The sequence below is a fragment of the Bos javanicus genome, chromosome 17 (genome assembly GCF_032452875.1).
Source record: "Bos javanicus breed banteng chromosome 17, ARS-OSU_banteng_1.0, whole genome shotgun sequence".
In the NCBI taxonomy this organism is placed as follows: Eukaryota; Metazoa; Chordata; class Mammalia; order Artiodactyla; family Bovidae; genus Bos; species Bos javanicus.
Window position 1 is genome coordinate 63,864,701 of NC_083884.1, and position 24,089 is coordinate 63,888,789.

General features: G+C 44.6%; 3 protein-coding genes across 15 annotated transcripts in view; 1 reads left to right on the forward strand and 2 right to left on the reverse strand.

Annotated features, from left to right (window-relative positions):
• The window catches only part of ANKRD13A (ankyrin repeat domain 13A), a 34,425-nt gene extending 16,685 nt beyond the window's left edge, over nucleotides 1-17,740 (reverse strand). Inside the window, exons 1-4 of the mRNA XM_061385081.1 lie at nucleotides 17,366-17,740; nucleotides 5,522-5,654; nucleotides 3,375-3,499; nucleotides 1,086-1,131 (exon numbers count right to left, since the gene is read on the reverse strand). Of these exons, the coding sequence (XP_061241065.1) occupies nucleotides 1,086-1,131; nucleotides 3,375-3,499; nucleotides 5,522-5,654; nucleotides 17,366-17,461 (400 nt within the window). The 5' untranslated portion in view covers nucleotides 17,462-17,740. The remainder of the gene's footprint in view (nucleotides 1-1,085; nucleotides 1,132-3,374; nucleotides 3,500-5,521; nucleotides 5,655-17,365) is intronic.
• On the reverse strand, nucleotides 4,285-5,511 carry LOC133228964 (histone H2A.Z-like). The gene has a single exon (XM_061385087.1). It carries the CDS (start codon nucleotides 5,090-5,092, stop codon nucleotides 4,646-4,648), a length of 447 nt encoding a protein of 148 aa, XP_061241071.1. The 5' UTR covers nucleotides 5,093-5,511; the 3' UTR covers nucleotides 4,285-4,645.
• A 3,971-nt stretch (nucleotides 17,741-21,711) lies between the features above and the next one.
• GIT2 (GIT ArfGAP 2) overlaps nucleotides 21,712-24,089 on the forward strand; it is a 42,679-nt gene continuing 40,301 nt past the window's right edge. For 6 of the 13 annotated variants that reach the window (XR_009730426.1, XM_061385071.1, XM_061385076.1 and 3 more), the window contains exon 1: nucleotides 21,723-21,917. Coding sequence is in view for 12 of the 13 variants with exons in the window: in XM_061385071.1 (XP_061241055.1) it covers nucleotides 21,866-21,917 (52 nt within the window). In the remaining variant the exon portion in view is untranslated. Of the gene's footprint in view, nucleotides 21,918-24,089 lie in introns of all 13 variants that reach the window. The other 7 variants (XM_061385070.1, XM_061385072.1, XM_061385069.1 and 4 more) reach the window with 4 other exon arrangements.

Genomic DNA, 24,089 nt, shown 5'->3' on the forward strand with positions numbered 1-24,089 from the left:
AGAAAAGCCTGAGGGCCCGGCAGAACAGTTAGGCCCCGCAAATCAGGACCCTGACTTTACTGAAAGGACAGGAGAGGTGAGATGCCAACGGTCATACAGAACTGGGCCTGGATCCCATGCTTATGATACAAGAAGTCATTCTTAAAGAATGAGAGTGGACTTTCAGTTCTAGAGCCGTTTATAAAACTGCAGATCTATGCCCTGCCCAGAGAAAACGCTAAATCAGATTCGCAAGTGTGTTCTCAGCCCCAGATGAACCCCTCTTATTGGCCGCCAGCAGGGCTAGTGAGTGTCCATCTGGCCTCAACCCACTATCCTGTCGTTCCCACGAGTCACAAGATCAGATGTCTAAAACATGATGCTTTATCAAAACTTGGGCTCAGGGTTATTATTTTCATTAAAAAGAACTCAGATGTATAGAAGACTCTCAAGTTCTCTTCCTTCATATACTTTTTAGTTCGTTTAAATGTTTCATGGCAAATATGACTTCATGCCTGAAAGGGAAGTCTGGAAGTGAAAATTGCTGAGGCTCTGGGAGCTGGAAGCTGTCATTAACTGATCTACAAGACACAAAAGTAGAACATCTAGGAAAATTACTGTCAGTCAATTTGCCTTACATAAGATTTTGGAGCAATGCATCCATTTTGTTAAAAAATGAGCTATTCCAATGTTCATCTCATCTTCTTCCTTAGAAAAACAAGTTTAAAAGAATCACATTGAACTACATAAGGAAATGAGTAACTGAATTATGATAAATCTACTTACTAAAGATTTTAGCCCCTTTAAAGTGACATTTTAAAAAACGAATAATATGGATAAATGTCAGCCACAGGTAACAAAAGGAGGAGACAAAATTGTCTATATATTCTATTGACGAATGCTTGGGAGAAAAAGTCCCATGCGTGTGGGATATGATTCGAAGGAACACACCTACAACAGTAAGCACCTGTGCTTAAGTAGGACTGTGGGCGACTGTCACTCTCATGTATGCCTTTCCTAGATTTAAAAAATAAATATATAACTTCCATAAAAGAAAAATAAGCCTATATTCAAGCTAAATGAATTTCAAGCTCATAGCCACTCACCCCAGCTGGTGAATTCCCATTTCATCTGCACGTAAAAATCCGGAGCCTGAAGGACAAAGGTTTAAAAGAAATCACTCCTGCTATCAGAAACTAACACAACATTGTAAATTTGACTATACTCCAATAAAAATTAATTTAAAAAATAAAAGAAAATAAATTACCCTTGGTACCATTAGCGAAACACACACAGTAAGGGCTGATAGGGTTGTTCAAAAGGCAGAGGGAGAAAGAACAGAGAAAATAAGAAGAAACATAAATTGCAAACCCATCAGACTAAATGCCTATTTTTATATTCAGGCTGTTATTTCATCTCACTATAAAATACGTCTAGACAGTTAATAAAGTTAACTGCAGGCGACAAGGTTGGAGGGAGATAAAAGTCAAATCTGATTTAAGGGTTCAGTTGGGTTCCTAGCAGTGAGGGTCACAGGCTGGTCTAAGCAAGGAGAAGGAGTGTGGACCCCACCTGTCCTACAGGGAGCTTGACTGCAAAAGGCTCTGTGTGCTGGGAAGGGTGGGGTGTTTATCAGACCACTCTGAAACCAGGAGGGTGTGAGACATCACTGTCCCCAGGAAGTTATTTTCCTTCAGACTTTCGCCCCTCATTTTCTTCTTAAACTTCTAGAATTTGGCTTTTTGAGGTTTCACACCACCACAGCAAGCCTGTTTAGAATCATTTTCTGACCCACCATGAATTCCTATAGAAGGTTCTGGGAGAGCTACTTAAGAAACCCAAAAAGACAAAAGCTAGAAATTCCAGATTCCAAAGATGGGTAAAGTCACTCCAAGGGACAATGGAAAAGAAACATGGACATGCAGTGAGGAGACACCGTTGAAAGGCTGTTAGGCATGGCCTCTGGTGCCACGGAGCACCAGGTCATATGTGGGCTGTCTGTAACCTCCAACACAGGGTATAATTCAGGGCAGTTCACAGCTATGGATCAAAACAGGTGAAAAAAGTCTTCTACATGGAATTTTAAAATGGGGGGGGGGTGACTCTAGGTAAAATAAGTCATTTTCTGCTTTGTCAAATGGACAGATGATGTTTTTAGTTCCTCCTACAGTGAGTTAGACAAGAAAACCAATCTATGTGATCTCTGTGCACTCAAACACACATGTATTTTAAAATCAGTGGATACAACAACTTATATTTCACGGATGGTTTCTGTGCAGTATGTGGAAAATCAATGTCTTAGGCAGGATTTAGCTTAAGTGTTAATATTTTTTTAAGAAGAATGCTCAGATTGTCTCACAGCAAAGTTATTCCTTTTCTCAACAGAGCTGTTAATTTTTCTCAAGAAGTGTGGGAAGCTGATTTATCTAGCAAGTATCTTTGGAAGTACTTGGGGGAGCTCACTTCTGTGCTTCAACTGAGAATAAATGATGTGAAAACTGAACCGCTGGCTGCCTCAGGAATACTGCACATGACTGACCAATAAGACAGCTACGCCAAGTGACAAAGGCTATCTGAAGAATGGTAACTATCATCCCAAACAATCCAAGGGGGACTTCCCTGATGGTCTAGTGACTAAGACTCCACACTCTCAATGCGGGAGGCTGGGGGTTTGATCCCAGGTCAGGGAACTAGATCCCACATGCTGCAACTAAGAGTTTCCATGCTGTAACTAAAACGCGTGCGTGCCAGGTCGAAGAGCCCACGTGCTGCAACTAAGACCCGGCGAGGTCGAATAAATAAATATTAAAGCAAACAAACAAAACAAACTTGAGAGCCTAGAAGTAAAATCTTTTAAGAAACTTCTCCAAGTGTTACAGAGCCCATACCCTTTTACTCACAAGACAGATAAACTGCCCCAAAGCTAGTAACTCTAAGTTCAGGCAATGGATTAGAAGTCACAAAATACTAATGGCTAGAAGTGACAGAGGTGTCAAGGAGAGTTGCACAAAGACTTCTGAGCCTCAACAGGCCCTGAAAATCCCCAGACAGTAATGAAGTTCATTATAATTTCCCCAAGATGACCCAAACTCAGGATGCTACTATTAAGAAAACAGGCAGCTAGACAAATTAATTGCCTGATGTCCATTTGTCTTTAGTTCTAACTTTTAAATAGCACTTAAAAGAGTCAGTCTAGTGGCCTGGAAACATAGTTTGTGAAAGACATCATACATTTAACAGATCGCAAAAGCAAGGAATCACGCTATTTGGTATTCAATACATCGTTTTCACAATCCTTCAAACTGTTTGGGAGGGTGCACAAGGATGTCAAACTGTCTGTGGCTGCTGTGTCAGCATTCAACTCCACGGATGGCGCTGGCAGTTTTTATGGCTACCTCGAGAATTTTCTGGAGCAGCTCCGGAACTCCCTCGAGGGCCATGGACGTGTTGTGGAAGTCCCGATGCTGAAGGACCGTGTACACCATCTCGGGGTCACCGGTGCTCACAGCCTCGTGCAAAACTGGAAGGCAAAAAGATGTAATCTGATCACCCTGTATTCTCATACTTACTCACAAATTCCAAAGCCAGCTTGAAAAGTATCTCTCTGGATCGAAGGCCAACAATTTTTTTAAAGCGGGACAGAGGCTCCAGCCCCACCCAATGTTCACAACCATGACTACTTACTTTAACCCCTACCTGACTGAGCAGAGAACAGAGCACTTTCAGCCTCTTGAGCAAACCTGCCATTATTCTCTTCCCCCTGTCTCTTACTACTGACTCAAATCCTGACGGTGTCTTCAGAGCTGGCTTTCACTGTGTGATGACACAGCTGTGGAGATGGGCAGGCAGGCTGTGTGTATTCTTGCTCAGTCAACCCCCAATTACTTGGACCAGCAGTAGGAGAGCTTGCAGAACAAGTGTTGTTGTTTCGTTGCTACGTTGTGTCTGACTCTTCACAATCCCATGGACTGCAGCACTCCAGGCTCCTCTGTCCTTCAGTGTCTCCTGGAGTTTGCTCAAATTCATGTCCATTGAGTCGGTGATGCTATCAACTATCTCATCTTCTGCCATCTCTTCTCCTTCTGCCCTCAATCTTTCCCAGCATCAGAGTTTTCCCAAATGAGTTGGCTTTTCGATCAGGTGGCCAAAGTATTGGAGCTTCAGCATCAGTCCTTCCAATGAATATTCAGGGTTGATTTCCTTTAGGACTGACTGGTTTGATCTCCTCAAAGTCCAAGGGAGTCTCAAGAGTCTCAAAACAAGTGAAGTGCCAGGATTTCACTGGAAAAGGATACTATTTTCAGCTATAATTTTTTTTTTTTTGGCCGGTGGGGGGTGGGGTGGTGAGATATGACCTTTATTTAGCTTATCCACCACACTTTTTCTTTTGGTACAGAAAAAATGTCTGTGCCAAACCAAATGTTTGTTACTATAATTTCTACATCACAATTAAAATCCAAACAGTTTTTCAAAAACAGTCAGCTCAATCAAAACCCACTACTTCAGAATCAATAGCTTCTTTGAAGCCACAGTAACACTTAAACATGGTTAAGACTCGAATGCAGAAATTTGGCTTGTTGGAAAGTTAATTAAGCTTCCAACTTGCTCAAACAGAATTACAAAAAAGGCAAATCTGTCTTATTCCCGGAGATATGGTCCACTGGAATCACCAACACTGGATAGCTGTAGGGGTATTTAGAGTCCTGAGATAAGAAGGAATCCAGGCTTCTTTTAGACAGTCTTCTGTGTCCTCTCTTCCCAGAGATTTGTGGATGTGTGGACTCACATCACCACCAGCAACTGTAGCCTTGATCCGAGGGTCCAATTCTTCATCTCCACGAATAGCAAGTTGCAAGTGACGAGGCGTAATACACTTTACCTTCAAGTCTTCTGACGCATTTCCTGCCAATTCAAGTACCTCTGCGGTGAGGTCCTCCAGGATGGCTGTGCTACACACAGCGGCAGTCACGTCCACACATCCATGGCTGGTGGTCCTAGATTTTAGGTATGGATGAATACGGTCCCCCAGGAACTGCAGACTGGCTCTCTGCAAGTGAGAAAGCGCCTTTGTGTTGGCTTTTCCTGAGTCCTTCCCAGCCTTACCGTCAGCCATTTCAAACAAGCAAGGCAGAAAAAGGACTAGTCAGACACCCAGTGAGAGCCCGCCGCCTCCTCCTTCTTCACATGGTGATTCAAACTGCCTATCATTTCTTTCTGATTGTCCATCATGATGGATTTGCTGGAGTTACCGCCACGCTCCTCAGGGGAAACCGGGTGCTCGCCTTCGTGTCTGGTGCGCTGAGAGCTGCTTTCTGGATGAAGAGTCACCCCCTACCCTGGGCGCCTGACCCAGGACACAATTGGGACCATTGTGCTGCAGACAAGCCAGTGGCCTCCGAGGCTCTCAGCTCCTTCCCCGGCCCCAAGAGAGACAGAGCTCAAGATAAAGATGACTCTGAAGACAATGAGGACTGAGGCTACCCTTTACTCAGAGAGAGAAAACAAAATGGAAGGCTTTACGTTATTTCGCAAGTACACTTGCCTGTCCAACCCTCACGGTTTTCCTTTGTCACATCTGCTTTATGTCGGAGCAGGACTCTGGCAGATTCCAAGTGTCCCAAAGAAACAGCAAGATGCAACAGGGTGCGACCTCGAGGATCCAGGGCCTCCACGTTCTGTAAATAAACACTGGCATTTATGTAACTGGATATATATAACTGGACACAAAAACGTGGAAAGGAGTTTCAGAGGTTAATAGTAAGTACAGAAATTAAAAATAGTATTTGCACACTCAAGACAGCAGTACATGGGAAAAACAAATGCTTACACATGGGCACGAACTGAAATAATGTGACTCTGGGGGCTATAAATAAAGGTGACGGTTACTGAGTTCCTTTTTCTATAAAGTTAAGAGCCTCATAAACAAACACCAGCTACAGGCCTCCGATCATCAAACACAACCCAAAGCACAACAGCGCTCAAATTAAGTCTAAATAAGGCTAAGGGCTTGCATGGAAACACAGCCACCCTGTGGTGTGGAACGTGGGGGATTTCTCCAGCACATCTCAGCACTCAAGTCCAGAACAGGAAGTGCAAGGACTTTAATCAAAACTGAAAGTACAGAAGATAATTTGGGTCAGAATAAAAGTATGTTCTCTAGCTGGATTCCCACCAAAACACCACTCTCGTTATTGTTTGTTGAGCTCCAAGTGCCCCGAAGTGGCAGCATCCGTGGGTCCCACATACAGTGAGCGTGGTCCGCCAGGCACGCATGAGGACGCAGATAGACATCCATTTGGCTTCTACTCTTCACTCCTACTCTGGCCCTCCCTCCGGCACCTGCACTGGGGTCCAGGGCTCCGTCTGAACGGGTCAGTGCTGCCTTCCAGAGACAGCTCTGAATGTTCTTCCAAGGATACAAGAAACTTCCGTGGGGCTGTTGGAAAATAAAAACCTTTAAGGGGACTCCCCTGGTGGTCCAGCGGTTGGGAATCTGCTTGCCAGTGCACGGGACACGGGTTCGATCCCTAGTCCAGAAGATCCCACGTGCCACGGAGCAACTAAGCCTGTGAGCCACAACTACTGAACACATGGACCACGACTCTGAGCCCTTGCTCCCCAATAAGAGAGGCCACAGAAATAAGAAGCCTGCACATCTCAATGAAGAGTAGCCCCCACTACTAGAAAAAAGAGCCTGTGTGCAGCAATGAAGACCCACCACAGCCCCAAATCATGAGACTGCTTGCTTAGAAAATGTGCTTTATGTTGATGTGTGATGCTAGTTGTGGGGCAGCCTCCAGAGAGATCCAGGACAAGCCACTGTCGGCCACAGGAGAGGAAGGTAAGCAGGACTGTGGGTAAATAGCCACTATCCAACAGCTACCTGACCTCCCTGTTTTGCTAATTGTATCGCGGCCATTGTGAAGTGAAGACAGACTGGTATCGAAGAAAAACAGAAGTGGCTGAAGACATTCTGCTAAGTGAACACGTGTCCTCCTGGACCAACTCCAGGCCCGGTGTTCTCTCAGGTGCTAAAAGGCCATCACGTCTCCTAGAATAGGGCCCACACCACCTCCTGGGATTCCCTGACTTTTCCAAAGGGATGGCCTGTTTATCTCACTTGAGAATTCCAAAGGGCGGGATCTGAATCTTATATTTCTTAGCTTCTGCCACCTTAGTCTCTAATGTGCATTAAATCATTGTTCTTTTTTTTCTTTTAAGTAATGTGACTTAAAACTATTAACTTAGCTGAAGTTTAGCAGGAAAGAAAGACTTAGCAAATTCATTCTTATCTTTCACGTCTGTTATAGATGATGCTTTCTTACTCAACAAGTTTTATGTACTACATGAAAGGTGCTAGGGTTAGCACGCTGCCAGACACAGGAGATGCTTAACAATATTTACCAGGCAAAAGGGGAAACTGCTGCTGCTGCTGCTGCTAAGTCATTTCAGTCGTTAATTCACACCCTAGAACAAAGCCAACATCTGGGACTAAGAAGTAAGGCGCAAGTTTCTGGGTCACTAGATATGATGTATACAATCAAATTCAAATATATTAAGTTAACTTTTTTCTATTTTTGACCACAGGGCAGTGGTGGGGCAACTGTATGTCTGAGTCCCATAGCTGTACACTTTGCATAGATAATTATAACTGTGCAGGGCCTCCTATGCCCCTCCTCATCTGAAAGGAGATAAGGGAGGGAAAATGATATATTATAATGAAAGTGTGATTTAAAACAATGGGTGAATAACGATTAGAGTGGAAACTGGTGGGGGGGAAGAAAGATAGAAAATCAACAGAGAAATATCAACAAAACCAAAAGTTGGCTCTTGGAAAATATCAACAAAATTGACAAACTTTTGGCTAGAAGAACCAAAAGAAAAAAAAGAGAAGATTCAAGTTACCAAAATCAGGAATGATATAGGGGATATTACTATCAACTCTACAGAAATAAGAAGTATTATAAATGAATACTATGAACAACTGTATGCCAACAAATGAGAACTTAGATGAAAGGCACGTATTCCTAGGCAGCCACAAGCTAGCAAAACTCACTTAGGAAAAAAACCAGAAAAAATTTATAACAAGTAAAAAGATTGACTCGGTAATTTTAAAATTTCCCAGGGGAAAAAAACCTCAGACCCAGAAGGGCTTCACTGGTGAATTCTACCAAACGTTCAACAAATTAATTCCAATTCTTCACAAACCCAAAAACAGAAGAAGGAAGAAAACCTCCCAACTCATTTTATAAGCTCAGTATTATGCTGATGACAAACAAATCACACAAGAAAGACAACCACAGACAGTATCTCATATGACTATAGATACAAAAATCCTCAACAATATTTTAGCAAAATAAATTCAATAATATATGAAAAGGGTTATTGTACACCATGACCGAGTGAGTTTATCCCACAAATGCAAGGGTGGCTTAACATCCAATAATCAATTAACGTGACACATCATATTGATAGAAAAAAACAAACATATGACCATCTCAATAAATGCACGCTGTGGTCTGAATGTGAAGTGTCCACCCAAAATTCGTATGTTGACATCCTAACCTCCAAAGATGATGGTATTAGGAAGTGGGGCCTTTGGGAAGTACTTAGATCATGAGAGTGGAGCCCTCATGAATGGAATGAGTGTCTTTAGAAAACAGGCTCCAGAGAGCTTGTGAAACCTCTTCCACCAAGTGAGGACACTGTGAGGATTCACTTGCTATGAACCAGGAGGAAAGCCCTCACCAGACACCACACAAACCCGCTGACACCATGGTCGTGGACTGCCAGGAGCCAAGACTATATAGGTTTCTATTGTTCATAAACTGTCCACTTCGTGATATTTTGTTACTGCAGCCCAAATGGACTAAGATGAGGCAGAAAAAGCATTTCACAAAATCCTACACCCTTCATGATTAAAAAAAACCCAAAACATTCAACAAACTAGGAATGAAGGGAACTTCCTCAAACATCATCTATCTATGAAAAACCCACAGCTAACATCATACTTAACGGTGAAAGAATGGATGCTTTCCCCCAAGATAAGAAATAAGACAGGAATGTTCTCTTCATCATATCTATTAAACATTGTACTAGAGGTTCTAACCAAGACTATAAGGCAAGAAAAAGAAATAAAAGGCATCTGAGGAAAATGTAAAACTATTTCTACTCATAGACAACATGATCTCACATATAGGAAATCCTGGGAAATCCACTTAAAAAATATTGGAACTAATGAGTTCAAGTTGTAGGCTACAACAGCAATGTAGAAAAATCAGTTGTATACTTATACACTTGTAACAACTCAAAAGTAAAATAAAAAATTCCATTTATAGTGACATTGAAAATAATAAAACATTTATAAATAAGTAACAAAAGAAGTATAAACCTTATACTCTGAAAACTATAAAGCACTGTTGAAAGAAATAAAGATCTAAAAAATGGAAACATCCCATGTTCATGGTTCAGAAGACTTAATATTTTAACATGTCAAAACTCCCTAAACTGAGCTACAGAGTCAATGCAATCTCCATCAAAATTCCAGCTTATTTCTTGCAGAAATGAACCAGGTGATACTAAAATTCTTAAGGAAATTCAAGGGACCCAGAATAGCCAAAATCATCTTGAAAAGAAGAGTAAAATTTGAGAAATCACACTTCCCAATTTCAAAACTTACTACCCAAAGCTACAGCAATCAAGACTGTGATACTGGCAAAAGGGCAGACATATAAATCAGTGGAATACAATTTAGAGTCCAGAAATAGACTTATACATCTATGGTCAATTGATTCTCAACAAGGGTGCCAAAATAATTCAATGGGGAAAGAATCATCTTTTCCACAAATGGCGCTTGAACAACTAGATATCAGCATGCAAAAAAAGAATGAAGTATTATATATACTAAACGCAAACGTTAGCTCAAAGTTGATCATAAACCTGAATGTAAGAAATAAAACAATAAAACTCTTAGAGGAAAACATACAATTATATTTGTGTGACCTTGTGTTAAGCAAAATTTCCTAAGATACAACATCAAAAGCATAAGAAACAAAAGAAAATATAGGTAAATTATACTCCATCTAAACTGAAAACTGTTATACTTCAAACGGTATAAAGAAAGTAAAAAGACAAAGACAGGGAGAAAACGTTTGTAAGTCATGTACCTATTAATGGGCTAGTATTTAGAATATGGGAGCTTCCCAGGTGGCCCTAGTGGTAAAGAACTCCTCTGCCAGTGCAGGAGACACAAAAGATGCGCGTTTAATCCCTGGGTCGGGAAGATCCCCTGAAGGAGGGCATGGCAACCTACTCCAGTATTCTTGCCTGGAGAATCCCATGAACAGAGGAGCCTGGAGGGTTACAGTCCATGAGGTCGCAAACAGTCGGACACACCTGAGGCAACTTAGCACGTGCACATCTGGAATACATGAAGAACTCTATCCATGAATAAAAAGACAAATGATCCAGTTTTTAAACGGGCAAGGGATTTAAATAGACACTTCTTCAAAGAAGATACGCCAATGGCCAACAGCACATGGAAGACGCTCAAATAACTAATCACTGTGCTGTGCTGCGCTGACTTGCTCAGTCACGCCAGACTCTTTGCAACCCCATGATCTGTAAGCCGCTCTGTCCATGGGGATTCTCTGGGTAAGAATACTGGAGTAGGTTGCATGCCCTCCAACAAGGGATCTTTCCGAACCAGGAATCAAACCCAAGTCTTCTGCATTGAAGGCGGATTCTTTACCATCTGAGCCACCAGGGAAGCCCAAGAATACTGGAGTGGGTAACCTATCCCTCCTCTAGGGGATTTTCCTGACGCAGGAATGGAACCGGGGTCTCCTGCATTGCAGGCAGATTCTTTACCAGCTGAGCTACCAGGGAAGCTTAGGGAAATGCAAATCAAAGCCACAATGAGATAATACTTCACATCCATTAGGATGGCTACAATCAAAAGGACAATAACAAGTGTTGACAAGGATGTGGAAAAACTAGAACCATTATACATTGCTGATGGGAATGTAAAATGGTGCAGTCAAACTGAAAAAACATTTGGCAGTTCCTCAAAAAGTTAAACACAGAATTACTATTAATATAAGACCCAGCAAGTCCTCTTATAGGTGTTTACCCAAGAAAAATAAAAACATACAGTCACACAAAAACCTATATACAGATAAGCAGAGCAGGATTATTCATAATAGCCCAAATGTCCATCAGCTGGCTAAGGAATAAACAAAATATAGCATACACACACACACACACACGGGAGTACTATTCAGCCATTAAAAGGAATGAAGTATTAACACCTCCCATGACATGGATGAACACTGAAAACATCATGTTAGGTTAAAGAAGCCACACACAAAAGGCCACGTATTGTATGATTCCATTCATAAGAAATGTCCAGAAGAAGCAAATCTATAGAGGTATCAAGCTGCTTAATGTTGCCTGGGGCTGAAGGGTTGGGGGGAAATAGGGAATGACAGCTAATGGGTGTGGGGTTTCTTTCGGGGGTGATGAAAATGTTTTGGAATGTGACTGTGGTGACAGTGGCACAACTCAGGGAATACACTAAAAACTGAATAATACACGTTAATGGGTGAATTGCATAAGGGAATTGAATCTCAATAAAGATGTTTAAAAATCAACCTATGTATGTGTTTTATGCAACACATAAGTCTAATCTACGATCTATACGCTCTTTGACGAGTTGCTTAACTCCTCTTGAGCTTCAGTATGCGCGCTTGTAAAACGGGAACAGTAAGAACAAACAAACAAAAAAAACCCACCTATCTTACAAAAGTCTTACTAGGGTAAACCTCATGGCAAGCTCTTAGAAGAGTCAGCTCTTATGATTATACTCCTACACTACATTGCTTCACATAAGCTGTCGCTTTCTCCCTAAAAGGGATTTGTTCCAATTTCCTTACAGCTAATAGGGGAGCTGAGGGTCCTAAACTAATGACATGAGTTGAGTTAGCAAGAGCTCAGAATTTCACTGGAATTCACTGTCATAGCCGATCATTTAAGTTTTTCCTTTAAGTTTCTCCAATGATGAGCTGTACCAAATTAAAACTGCCCACTCTTAATGATCACAGTGCCCTCCCAAAGAAGAAAAGGTGTGCGATTTCTCCATGTCTCCTTATGTGCTAATTTTTAAGCCCACCGACTCTTCTTATCCAAGCCCTCTTTGGTAGCCTACTGTTCTGCAGCTGAGTGCGGGCTGCTGTGTCTGACAGCTGGGTCCACTTCCGGGTCCCTAACTAGCCTCGGGGGACCCATTCTGAGTGGTGCACAGTCAGAACTTTGGAAACTATCACAGGTACCTCCTGGGGGGAAGGCCTCAGGCAAGAGGCTGCTAACTGGCCCTCCCTTTGCTTGAGAGAGTCCTGTGCGTGCTCAGATGGCCCTCGTCCTCTGTGGCCAGCCGGGGCCTGAGCTGGTTCTCCCACCCCAAGTCCGGGGGAGGTATAAATACGTGCCTGGTTGCAAAGGTGCAACTGAGCCCAGGGGCTGAGGAGGAGCACCTGAGAGCAGGCTCCAGGCTCTTTCCCTTGGATCCAAGGCTCTGGCTCAGGGTGGGCCTCCAGCCAACAGAGACTGGCTGGAATGAGTGCCCGGTGGCCTCACCCAGCCTTGCCCTGGGCTGCGATGAGAATCCCCGGGTGGTTCCCGATCAGGCTCTGAGCACTGCTGCTGCCTAGAACGTCCTCTTTGGCCCAGATTTTGTGCTTTCACTGCTGGCTCCCTAACTGAGGGCTGGCCCTGGAGTCAGGCCTCAGCTGCTACCCTCTACCTCACTTGATCCCACAGGGCTTTCCCTCCTCTGCTAAGGTGCACAGACTGTCCTTTGCATCTGTCCCCTTAAATTTTCATTCATTCTCCCAGCATCGGCAGGAAGGCTGAAAGATGTTTAACAGACCTCTCTGGCTAAGTGACAAATGACATAACCAGAACACAAATCATTTCAACTGCACCGACCAACTTTAAGGCCCCACTGAATATTAAAGACAGTAGAGCTGATGGGTTAAGAGGCACTTAATAAAGTGCCTCGGCTGAGTAAACGCTGAAAGCTTGAAACAATCTCATCTCTGGCAAAGTTAAACAAGCAGTGAACTTCGGCTAAATGAACAAGACATGGTGGGGCTGACTCACACACATTCAGAAACATGTGCTTATTCTTCTTCATCTGGATAAACTTGATTCTTTCTGTGCTGCTGTTCCTAGAACAAAATAAAAATTCTTACAGCTACCAGTGTGCCAGCTTCATGTCTCACTCGTGGGATGGAAAGAATGAAGAACGGACTGCAGAAAAGTACTGGCAAACAAAGCCTTAAGTGAAACAGCTGGCTTTACTGCTGGGGTGATGGAAATTTTTTGTTTTTAATTATGCAGCCAATACGGGTTCCTTGTAGAAAAATTGGAACATACATAAAAGGAGCCACATTCCCAGGATGATGATGATATTAACAGCAGCAGCTATGGTAAATGTATTGCTTCCAGGTACCCTGGGCCCGCACCTTCTGATCTTTTCCCTTCCTCTTTCTCCAGAATCCTGAAATGGAGGCACTTTTACCAAAAGAAGGAAAGCAGGAGGGTTAAGAATACAGGATTCTTATTCTGTGAGAGTGACTTCCTCAGGATTGACATCTTAGTTTGACGACTTGGTAAGCAGGTGACTGAACCTCTCCACCTCTGTTTCCTCATCTGTAAAATGGGAATCACACAAGCACTAACCCCTGGGGACTGATGTGAGAATTACATCTAAAACTGCACATAAAACATTTTAAGGGACTTGCGTGGCAGCCCAGTGGTTAAGACTCCATGCTTCCAATGCAGAGTGTGCAGGTAGGTTTGATCCCTGGTAGGGGAACTAAGATTCCACATGCAGTGCAGCGTGGCAAAAAAAAAAAAAAAAATATATATATATATATATATATATATGTATGTATGTATGTATGTAAGTATATGCATTTTTTACCTACAGTATAACACAGGGAACTCTGCTCAATGTTAAGTGGCAGCTGGGATGGGAGACAAGTCTGGGGGAGAATGGACACATGTACATGTATGGCTGAGTCCCTTTACTGTCCACCTGAAACTATCACAGCATTGTTAATCAGCTATACTCCATATAAAAGAAAAAGTTAAAACAAACCAAAACAACAAAAACATTTCAGCACAGTGCCTGGCAAAATAGTAAGCGTTTAGTGTTAATGCTCCGCATTTTGACAGCTCATGAACTGATTTGTTAAGGGTAAATTAAGCACCCAAGCTCACAACGTAACTAGTATTAGTACTGGCCATTAACCTAACTGCCTCCAAGGCAGGGGAGTAGATAGCTATTTCATAATTAACAGAGGATCTCAATAAGTATCAAAGCAACAAAATATTCCCTGCCTTGTGTTTTAATGGTATCAATAATCAAGTTTTTGATCCTGAAGCAGTTGCATAATTCACAGGACCCAGATTAAAATCAACATGCAAGGCCCCTTCTTCAAAAGAAAATAGTAAGACTTCCCAGATGATGACAACAGAGCACTGAACCAAGCATGAGCCATTTCTGAGGACAGGGCCCTGGGCAACTGCCGAGACTGCACACCCGTGAGGCCAGCCCCATCTCCACCCCTTCAATGGCCAAAGTTTCAGGATTGCAATTGGACTGCGTGGTCATGACAGCCCAACTTCCACAGTCAAGATGTTTTTTCTGAATACACTTCAACTATCTCTCCCCCAGAGAAAACAGAATCTTGTGACATGATCTACAGTTATAACAGATAACAAAGTCAAAAACAAATAAGTAGCAAAGATGCATATTCTTTCTTGATCTCCTTGACACTCAAAGGCACTAAGGATCAATGTATCCCAGGACTACCTTGCTGCAAAATTAGAATTCGCTAATCACCTGTGTCCTTAATGTTTTTCAAGGTAAGAGGCACAGAGAACTTTTGATGAACATTTCTATCACAAGTTGCAGGAAAAAGAAATAATTCAACCATGCCACATTTCAGATTACAAATCAAGACTGTTATCATCGACTGAGTTTTTCTATAAAGAAAGACGGTGCTTCGTTTTAACTCTTTTCCTCACCTCCCATGAACAGAAAGCCTGCTGTTTTCTGAAATTGGTATTGAACATGTGTGTGGTTCAATGACGATGGTGAACCACTCTATCAGATAGGATTTTAGTTTTGTGACTTTCCTTGTACTTTATCTCAATATTTCACAAGAAGCTGTGAGGCTCCGATACTGAGGAAGTACAGAGGCAAAACACAGCAGGCCTAAAAACAAAGACTGGTCATTTTTAAAGTGTCTAAGGTGAGACTTAAAGCCGAGAAAAAAACGATAGCGGGTTCCCTCTGATCTATGTCTAGTAAGAGAAAGGGAATTGAATCATCAGGTACACTGTGATGCCTAACTGCTGAATCATTTACTCTGGGGGCATGATCTAATTAGGAACAAGGACTCTTACGACAAAAGTTTATTCTGTGTGGACAGAGAATTTAAAAGAAAAAAGGGCAACTTTTGACTTCCACTGGGTGCTCAACAGACTTAAAGAAAGATGGCAGAGTACAAGAACACATTTAGGGCTTCCCTGGTGGCTCAGTGGTAAAGGATCCGCTTGCCAGTGCAGGAGACATGTGTTCGATCCCTAATCAGGGAATATCCCACATGCCGCGAAGCAAGTAAGCCTGGGCTCCACAACTACTTAGCCTGTGCTCTACAGCCCAGGAGCTGCAAAAAGTGAGCCCACTTGAGCCGCAACTGCTGAAGCCCACTTGCCTAGAGCCAGCGCTCTACAACAAGAGAAGCCACCGCAATGAGTAGGCCCCACTCACAACTAGTGAAAAGCCCGGGCAGCAGTGAAGGGCCAACACAGCCAAAAAGGAAGAACACACTTAGCAGTAACTGTTCATCAAGTGGGGGTGTCGGAGGGGGGTGGGGTGGGGAATGCCGACCTTGCTCAATTTTTGCAAATCAGAAGAAAACCAATGCCCTCTTTCCTCTAGAATTTCTTGACAATTAGCGCATCAAATCTGAGCCATCCAAAAACCAGAACTTTAATACACTAGATAAAATGAAGTCAACCCGAACAATTACACGAGGTGCTTCCCTGGTGGCTCAGACTTAAAGAATCTGCTTGCAACGCAGGAGATTCAGGTTCGATCCCTGGGTTGGGAAGATCCCCTGGAGAAAGGAATAGCCACCCGCTCCAGTGTTCTTGCCTGGAGAATTCCATGGACAGAGGAGTCTGGCGGGCTACAGTCCATGAGGTCGCAAAGAACTGGACACGACTGAGGGACTAAAACACACACATACACATCGTAACTGCTAAGTATGTCGGTTTTTAACTTGAGTGTACCAATACCTCCCAGAATCACTGTGCTGCTTTGAAGACAGGGTTTCTCAAAAAGGATGTTACTGACATTTTGGGAAAGACAAATCTTAACTGGGGAGGGGGATGTCTTACACATGTGTGTCTTCTAGGATACTGAGCAGCCTCTGTGGCCTCTACCCATTAGATTCCAGTAACACCCACTCCCCGCGTGTAACAAACAAAAATGTCTCTATTAATTACCAGATGTGTGGGATGAGGGAGGAAATCACTTCCAACTGAGAACCACTGCTTATAAAGCTGGGAATATAAATAAAAAAAGAATCAAAGCACTTTAGAACAGGAAGTGATTTTAAGGATGCTGTGCACCAGCAATTCTCAAACTTTGGTGTTTATCAGCCTCCCTGGGGAGCTTTTCCTGGGCATCACCCCAGACCTATTGGTAACAGTCAAGTACAGAATTTGCCCACATGGGTATCAACACCCTCATTCCACAAAGAAGAGGACGTGGGCCAAGACAGGGAAAATGCCTTGCCCAAGGTCACAGGGCGAGTTAGAACCTGGGCTCCAAACCCAACCAAGCCCAAGCCCTTCCTGACAAAAAGAATGGGTGGGGTGAAAGGTGTGTGTTGCTCACACATTTTGGAGAAAGGCAAGAATAATTGGTTAAGACGGTGCACGCTGGAGCCAGTTGGCCAGAGTTACAATCTCGATTTGGTGTTTATTAGGTAAGCGACCTTGTGTAAGAGACATAATCTCTGAGCGTCTTTAGTTTCCTTCTCTGTAAAATGAAAGGATAGTACCTACCTCCTAGGGCTGCTGGAAAGGTTAAGAGGGAGAATGTATATAAAACCTTCGGCCTGGCACACATTAAATACTCAGTACACATCCTGCTGTTATTATTATTGTCCCTCGATTGCTGAGCGGAAGGGGACGGCGGTGCCCCGTCCCCTTCCCCAGAGGGCTGGAGATGGGCTCAGGGAGGCGATACGATCCCCGACGCCCCGGCTCCTCTAGCCGGGGTAAGACCCTCGCCTCGCCCCCTCACCTGGTCCCGCAGCTCCTTCTCCAGCTGCCGGTAGTCGTTGTTCCAGACCAGGAGGTGCAAGGGGAAGTCGCCGCTAGCGTCGCGGGGCGAGGACATGGCGAGGGAGGCCGCAGCCGGGCCCTCACCGCCCGCTTGCCAAGCCTCAGCCCCCGGTGGGGGTCTCCGGCGCCCGCCCGCCGGCCGGCCGGCGAGCGAAGAGAACCAGGCGAGCGGGCGAGGGGGCGCGGTACGCGGCCGGCCGGCCTAGCGGGCCGGGGGCAGGGCACGCGCGGGAGGTCGGGGATCGTGGGCCGGGTCGGGGACGGGGGTCGGCCGCGCCCACCCCGCGCCCCGCGGCGCTCCCGCCCGCGCTGACAGCTCGCAAACCGACTTCTGCGGGCCGAACTGCCCCAAACAGGGAAGTGCGGGGAGCGGACCACCGCGCGCCGCGGCGGGGGGGTAGGCGAGGCTAGCCACCCGGGCCGGGTTCCGCTCAACCTCACCCACCTCCAATCCCATACCGGGAATCAGAGCATCGTACTGAAAACAGAAATGAAACTCTCTTGCTTAGCCTAGGATCTCGACCTGAAAAACTCGATCTAGCCTTTATCATCCCCTTTACTCCTGCCCCAGGTCCCTCATATGGTTCGGTCCACAACTGGGCCTCTTCCATCGGCTCTGCGGTCAGAGGGGGGTGACAATAGGCTCCTGGACCAAACCATTCTAGTTCCTGACTCTCTTGCAGCCCGTTTGGACCTGGGGAGATCCTGCCACGATTGGTCAGGAGCCATTTTGGAAGTGGGCAACACCAACCAGTTTTCAAGTAGGCATCATAAACTCTTGGAGAAGTGGCGTTAAGTAGTTGCCCCATGAGAGGATGGTTCTAGCTCAGAGCTTCTCAACTTAAGCACATTTTGAACCACATAAATTTCATATATTTGTTTTTGCTGTTCTGGTAACTCTAATTCTTTTATTTTTTACTTTGGATTTATTTTTATTTTTTATACAGTTTTTAAAAGTTGCTTTCCATTTACAGTTTTTACCAAATATTGGTTATATTCCTGGTATTGTACAATACACCTTGAGTTATGTTACACCCAATGGTTTGTGCCTCCCACTCCCCCACACTTACATTACCCCTCTCTCCACTGGTAAGGACTAGTTTGTTCTCTGTATCTGTGAATCTGCTTCGTTTTTGTTGTGTTTATAACTTCGTTGTCATTTTTAGATTCCACATGTAAGTGATGTCATACTGTATTTGTCTTCCTCTATCTTACTTCACTTAGTATAACGCCCTCAAAAGTCCATCCTTGTTGCTGCAAATGGCGAATTTTCACTCTTTTTTTTTATGACTGAATAGAGTACCATTGGAGAAGGCAATGGCACCCCACTCCAGCCCTCTCGCCTGGAAAATCCCATGGATGGAGGAGCCTGGTGGGCTGAAGTCCATGGGGTTGCTAAGAGTCCCACAGGACTGAGCGACTTCACTTTCACTTTTTCACTTTCATGCGTTGGAGAAGGAAATGGCAACCCACTCCAGTGTTCTTGCCTGGAGAATCCCAGGGGCAGGAGAGCCTGGTGGGCTGTCGTCTATGGGGTCACACAGAGTCGGACACGACTGAAGTGACTTAGCAGTAGCAGAATACCATTGTAGAATGCTACATACTGAGGGAATGTTGTGCAACATAATAAAGACCCTATAAGACAAACCCACAGCTAACATCATACTGAAGGGTGAAAAGCTGAAAGCATTTCCTCTAAGATCAGGAGCAAGGATGCCCACTTGCATCACTTTTATTCAACATAGTTTTGGAAGTTCTAGGCACAACAATCAGAAGAAAGAGAAATAAAAGGAATCCAAATTGGAAAGCAAAACAGGAACCACATAAAACTTTTTGTGGGAGGGTGGGATGATTTGGGAGAATGGCACTGAAACATGTATAATATCATATATGAAACGAGTCACCAGTCCAGGTTCGATGCACGATACTGGATGCTTGGGGCTGGTGCACTGGGACGACCCAGAGGGATGGTATGGGGAGGGAGGAGGGAGGAGGGTTCAGGATGGGGAACACATGTATACCTGTGGCGGATTCATTTTAATATATGGCAAAACCAATACAATATTGTAAAGTTAAAAAATAAAATTAAAAAAAAAGAAATGAAAAAAAAAAACAACTTTATGTGGGGATGTTGGGCAGAATCCCCGCAGTTTCTACCCACTAGATGTCAGTAACACTCCTGCCAAAATGTCTCCAAATGTACCCTGGAGGAGAAAAATTCATACCCCCACCCCCCCTACTTTGAGAAGCACTGTTCTGCCTCAACTCCAAACTGGGTTATGATTCAAAGTTACCTAAGTTGCTGGTTTATTCCACATACGAGTGTCCTTTATTTTTTAATTTGGGGTTATGGCCGAAAGGACTAATAGATAATACTTACACTTGACCACAGTCAGCCAAACTTAAGTTCATTCTTTGGGTTTCACCCTAAGACACTATAGTTCCTTGATTCAATGAAGAACCAAGTCAACTTACGGCTGCTCGCCAGCCTGAGCTTTCTGCACAGCTGTCCACAACTAGACCACATAGCCGGGCAAAGTTATTTGATGCATCCTGAAAGCATACTCTCTGCCTTCTCTGCTTGTGGACATCAGCTTTTCAGACGCCTGCAACAACAGCTGTTCAAGAATCCTGGCCTAATCCTTTCTCCACACATGTTGAGGCCAGAAGATTTGTGAGTCTGTGAACCAGAACAGGATGCAGGAGCATCAGGATGGAACCCAGAGGCTCTAATTGTGGAATGTGTGGGGTTTATGTGGTTATGCCCACACCACACATTTATAAAAATGGAGAGATGAACCAAAGACCAGTGCTCCTGAGACCCCTTCCAGGACTTCCTATCCTTTCAGAAGTCTTGGGCAATTTAATCCTCTGCCTCGTCATCTTTCCGTATTTATTGAACATTTCTCTTTATTTATTAGTGAAAAAACTCCACAATGGCTGCTCACCAGAGTACCTGGAGGTCAAGACAGTTTCTGGCCCACAATAGCCATGGAATATTTGCCAAATGGGGATCATAGTTGTGCTTACACATATGTAATACATACAATGTTCATTAGCATTAGGACCACATCTCTGCTCGATTTCAGACTGATTAAATTCATTTCATTGTGTTTATGTAGTCCTGTAAATTAGGTTATCTATTCTCACCCTCAAAGGAAAAAAAAAGTTGTGATTAGGAAATAATAGCAGTATTTAATTCCAGTAAGAGGAACAACTATTATTGAGTGCTTACTATGGGGCAGGCACACTATATGCTTCTGTAAGTTACTCCATTTGTCCTTAGTAAATATTTCGCTTTTGCATGTCATGTAAGGGTTTTGCTGAATATTCTTCGTCCTCTCCCTCTTTTTTTCCTCTTAACACCCCTTTAAAAATGTAAAAATCATTTTTAGGTAACAAGCTATACAAACGTGAATCATGGGCTTGAGGTAGACAGACTACCTCCACTTTCCAGATAAGATTAAAACTGCAGCATAGGGAAACATCTAATATATTCCTACTTATTTTATTGTAGATCTAGTACAGTTGAATGTAACTCCATAAATACAGAAAATTTCGTCTTCTTGGCTCACTGCTCCTTCTCCAGTGCCCAGAACAGTGTGTGGAACATAGTACATGGTCAATAAATGTGCATCCCTGATAATTTCAGTATTATCTATGTGTGCTTAGCCACTCAGTCCTATCTGACTCTGCGACTCCAAGGACTGTAGCCCCGCCAGCCTCCTCTGTCCATGGGGATTCTCCTGGCAACAGTACTGGAGTGGGTTGCCATACCCTCCTCTAATGGATCTTCCCAACCCCAGGGATCAAACCCAGGTCTTCAGCATTGCTGGCGGATTCTTCACCGTCTGAGCCACCCAAGGAAGCCCAAGAATACTGGAGTGGGTAGCCTATCCCTTCTCCAGGGGATCTTCCCGACCTAGGAACTGAAACGGGGTCTCCTGCATTGCAGGCGAATTCTTTACCAGCTGAGCTACCAAGGAAGCCCTGGTCAATAAATATTTGTTGAATAAAGGAACGAATAAATAAGTGAACGTGGCCAAAGTTATGCTAAATGACTTGACGAATGATTGCCTCAAGAAGGCTGTGGCTGCATACCTTTGGTCACTACATTATGCTGCTTCCCTTGATATTAATCAGCACTGGGAGGAAGTGAATCTCTTCCAGAGAGGGAGACCCCCCCCCCAAATTAAAGAGGTTTAGAAACAGGAGAGGAGACACCTGCCCTCACTCAAAATGGCGACAAGGAAGCGTGCCCTTTCCGGTCACGTGACCCGCCCGTCGCCGAAGAGCACCTCCCCGCGCGTGCGTGCTGCGCCGCGGCTGTGAGGCGCTGAGGGGAGAGGCGGCCGCCGCCAGCGCCGCTGCGGGGACCCGTTAGAGCGGAAGCGCAGCCGCCGCCGCCGCCTTCACTGTCCCGGGGCCCCAGGTTCCCGGCAGGTGGGAGGCGGGAGCCATGTCGAAGCGGCTCCGGAGCAGCGAGGTGTGCGCTGACTGCAGCGGGCCGGGTGAGTCGCACCGGCCGGGCCCGCTCCCCTCAGCTCTCCTGGCCAGGACCCCTGCCCCGGGGCCGCCCCCTCGGGCCGGGAGGGTTCGGGCAGTAGAGCTCTGCACCCTATGCCCCGGGTCGCGACGAGTAGGCGCCTGGGCGGCCGTGGGGCGGGACCCGTCCCGGGCCTGTCAGAGCCCGGCGGGTAGGGGGCCGCCGCCCTCCCGTCACTCCCGTCCCTCTCTTCTTTCTCGTCCCCTCTGTCCCAGGCCGGGCGTAGAGGCGGCGGGGTCGTGGCCGCTTTCCCAACAGGAAGGGGCTTGGGCAATCCACGAGGAGGCCAATAAGAGAAATCAACTGCGAGCGTCCTCCCGGCTGCGGCCCCCAGAGGCTGCAGGTGTCATCCCCCCTCCCCACAGCCCCCCAGACCCCCGCCCCGGTGTTGGGGGGAGGCCCTGTCCGGAGTGGGCGACGCTCGCCGCTTCCTTCCACTGAGGCTCGCCAGAGGACCCCCAAGGATGAGTTTTGCCCCGCTTCTCTAACATCCCGACTGCCACTCCGCCGCGGACAGTCTCCCGGATGACGGGGTCTTGCAAACGCCGACCATCGCTTGAGGGAGCAATGCTTGTCTCAAGTTCTGAGATCCGAACCGGCCGAGTTCAAACTAGATTTTGCCTCTGGGTGACCTTGGGCTGGTGACTTCATTTGGCCGAGTCTTGATTTCCTCATTTTTCGAGTGAGGATGATTGAGAGTACGGTGCTCAGGGGTAGAACAGTTTCAATGAATATGCTTAGGATTGTCTCATCTAAGGTGGTTTTTGGGGTTGTTGTTTTTATTTTTCCTGTTTTTTGTATTGTGTACAGAACCTTCATAGCCTCTTAAAGCTGTAGTTGAATTTCTAAATTATACATTAATTACTGCCTACAAAATAAACACACCAAATCATTGTCAACTATAATCATTTGGGTATTCAGGCAGTTTAGGCATATGGGAACACTGAAGGGCGGAAACCATCCCTCCCATGTTTAATCAGATTTAGAGTTGAGATCTATCTTAGCGGTTGGAGCCCGGTTGACAGTGCTCTGTGCTGTTTTCAGTGCTTGGATTTATCTCCTTTGAATTTGAAGTAATTCAAAAGGTAAGATGGCTTCTTTGGCACAATAGTATCCAATAAACAATCTTAACGAAGTCATCGAGCACCACTCTGTTTTAAACTTCATCTTGTCATATGGAGGTGCAGACCGATTTTAAAAGGACTATGATAACTCAAACCTTATGTGGTTATTTCACGGACTGTATAATGTAAGTGGGGTTACCACTTTCTTTTGAAGATAGGGAGACCGGGTGGAGGAGTTTAAAGAGGTGTTGTAGAAACTAAGTTAGCTTGTCATACAAACTCCATTGTATTCTCTAAAAATGTTATTTGCTCCACTTCCTTCTTTTCTTGCCTGTTTTCGGTTGAACTTTCTGTGATGTTTGATTCACATGAATCTAGATTCAAACTTCCTCTTGAAGCGCATGTTCTTTGCTTCTCAGTGGATGGTACACAGGGCAGAGGAAAATTGCATCTCTGTTGTCATGCTGAATTCTGTACTAAATACTGTCTTGCACTTCTGTGGCGTTTTGTGCCTTTGAGAACATTTTTCTCTTCCATTGTATCTTTTTTAGTTGTTGTCTCGTATGCCTAATCTACAGAGAATTGAGTCACTTCCTTCCTGTTTTGAATATAATTAGGCTACCTTGAAATGTTCTGAACTTGAGCAGCTAGGAATTTGTGCTGCCTTTTCTGCAAAGCCCTAGTGAGAGAGTAACCTTTATGGTTCAGGATCCCTGTGAGATTCTGATGAATGCTAAGACCTTCTCCCCACAAAATACACGTGCACTTCACCTTTCACACAGAATTTGTTAAGATTTCTTAGTGGGATAATAGATGTTTCTGAAGCCCATTGGTTGTGTTCCTAGAACCCATGTTAAGAAGCCCTAGCATAAAATGTTCACATAAATTGGAAGGGGTTCACTGGATTTTACTGTCGTTAACATTCTGATATTCTCTTCATGTGATTCTGATTCATGATGTTAAAATGACTAGTAGAGAGCCTTGTAGTGGAGAGCTTTGCTTAGTGTGTGTTAAATCCTTCCTGTCTTGTCCCTATTTAATTTCTTCCAAGAGGACTGTAAATTCTCTGAACA